Raw genomic sequence first — 2,451 nt, forward strand, 5'->3', positions numbered from 1 at the left:
CCAAGGGGGAGATTCTATTGTATTTTCGGATGTATTTGCACCGAATAATAGGGTTTACTATTGGTAATGTATATCTACATTACTATTTCCCCACCCCTTGTTTGCCTACGTAATGGAATAACATTTCTTTATACATACAAAGGTCAAGCGTTTCGAAATTTGGAGCGTCCATGGTCATCAAATCGGCTAGCCAGCAAGTTCCAAGTAGACTATTTTATGAGAGACGTGGGCACTTACAAGTTACACGCACCAAGGCAGCATGAGAGAAGGTGGAATTCATGACATCGATAACTATTAACAATCTCACATATCTTTGAAAAATGGTTAATCACTCATCATCGTGACGGTTCGTAGTCTGTCGGTGTCCAACCCACTGCTGGGAGTGCTTCAAGAGCCCTTGGGAATTGAAAGTCGCAAGGCGCGGCAGGCAGGCGCTTATATAAATTAGAGTGAACTAACGATACGGCAATGCAGATCATCCACCTGGGTTCTAGCTCATCAACCTATGGCTATGCCTAGGTTAGTTCAGACGTCAAATGGCCAGACTGCCGCGAGTCCGCGACTCACGAGAAGATGCCGAAAAGTTATTTAAATAATCTCCGCACTGGGCGATAGACGTTGCAAATGGACGTCGCTCCTAATCACTTACTTACGTCGGATGAATGATGCATTGGCGTTGTGCTATATAACGACGCAATGCAACCTGAACAGACCACAAATCACTTTCTGGGCTGATTCCACTCTCCAGATCATGGACGGGCGCGCTTTCTTTCTGCTGTTTGGGCTGGCGTTTTTCCTTATTCCGTCTCGGTTCTCAGTGCACCCGGTGGCCGCTGCCGGGAAGAAACCCAGATCTCTCAGCTTCTATATGTATATCGCTGTGCAAAATACCAGCTTCCTCAATAATCCAGCGCCGTTTACTGCTACCTTATCTGCACAGCCCGTGCAGAACCAGTCCTTTGCGTTCGGCGACATCCACACCTTCGACAATCCCATCACCACTAATTCTTCACTAAGCTCCGTGCATGTGGGTCGTGTTCAGGGCTGGTATGGGAACGTTGGGCAGCAAAACCTCACCCTGTTCCTGGCGCAAACTTTTACAATCTCTACAAGCGAATACAATGGCACCTTGAGCTTGCTGGGTGTGGATATCGCCACCGATCTGGTAAAGTACGCGCCGATTGTTGGGGGTACAGGAGACTTTGCTTACGCTCGTGGTGTTGCTACTCAGACCCTCATCTCCACAGCAGATGTCGACGATCAAACCGTGTCGTGGTTTTTTTATGAGTTAGACATGAAGTACTAGAACAGACGTACTTCACAACGCCTCGTAAGCATTTAACGGGGTTTGTTCTTTGGGCTCGGGAGTTAGTCTTTGCTTCACAACCAGGCATAAGTCGTTGTATTATCATGCGTGATTTGGAACTGTTCAGCACAAAAGAAAGCGCTTTCTCGTCTGTTTGCTCATTTTGGACCCTTTGAATTCATGATTGTAGAGAAGTGCTCGGACCGATGACTGAGGTTCTTTGTCCTCCGCTTTTTAAAATTTCTCATTTGGTTTCATGCTTACAGAGAAATATTTATCAAAGGATTATTATAGGAGACTCGAGAGTCACTAACCAACATGTTTTGTTTTGTACATCTTGCTCGCTCGCTCGCTGTGATGTGATATTCATAAGGGAAAATAGTCTTAGTGTTAGAGAGGTGTTAGAACACTATCCATTTTGTATACAACTCATTCAAAGAGTTTAAATTTAATCTATACTAGTTTTTTTATAGTAATGGAAAACTTTAGTATTTTCTATTTTATGTGTTGTCTAGAAGGGTGCTAGAAGCGGCTTTTGAAGAGTCTATCTCTATATCTCCGTTATGAAAGGCTTCTTTGCTAATGTTAATGAGGGAGTTGATGGGGTTCAGTAGATGTAGAGGCCTTGTTAGGTCCTTGGCATACATGCTTTCTTTGAATTTGACTCTCCTTATCTAGAATAGTATGGATCTCTCAAACTAATATCCCCACCCTTCGCAAGAAACTAATGTGCTTGCCATGAAATGTGATGCCTAGAATGACAACTCTTACAAGGTGACTTGGGAAATTTGTGTCATCATAAAATGTCACGTCTAGAATGACCACTCCTACAAATGTTCTTGTGGAATTTGCCCTAATTCCTTGATCAAAGATGCCCCTAGTTGTCCATGGTAGATAGTTATCTAGTCCAAGCCTATTTCTTATGTATCCTCCATATTTGCAAATGTTTCATTTGTACGAACAAAGGCCTTTGAGCATGTTTTTCAAGAGATTTAAAAAAGGATATTTCTTTAGGAAACACAGTTTTTACTCTTTTATTTTATCTATAACTAGATCCCTTTATCATAAAAATATGTAGAATAGTCACTCATTCACTTTCACATAATGTAAATTTTCTTGTTCATAGACATCCTTTGTAGGTCCCT

General features: G+C 42.4%; 1 protein-coding gene across 1 annotated transcript; it reads left to right on the top strand.

Moving 5' to 3' along the window:
• The first annotated feature begins 735 nt into the window (after positions 1-735).
• On the top strand, positions 736-1,467 carry LOC147886755 (dirigent protein 20-like). Its single transcript, XM_087395899.1, has one exon. The coding sequence runs from the start codon at positions 752-754 to the stop codon at positions 1,304-1,306; it is 555 nt and encodes a 184-aa protein (XP_087252025.1). The 5' UTR covers positions 736-751; the 3' UTR covers positions 1,307-1,467.
• The last annotated feature ends 984 nt before the right edge of the window (positions 1,468-2,451 follow it).

This window comes from Dipteris shenzhenensis, chromosome 24 (assembly GCF_047967505.1).
Source record: "Dipteris shenzhenensis isolate YYH24624 ecotype China chromosome 24, Dip_SZ_1.0, whole genome shotgun sequence".
NCBI classification, from domain to species: Eukaryota; Viridiplantae; Streptophyta; class Polypodiopsida; order Gleicheniales; family Dipteridaceae; genus Dipteris; species Dipteris shenzhenensis.

What these genes read in the sequence shown, in the direction of transcription:
- LOC147886755 (XM_087395899.1), top strand. Translation starts at nt 752, where the DNA reads ATGGACGGGCGCGCTTTCTTTCTGCTGTTTGGGCTGGCGTTTTTCCTT.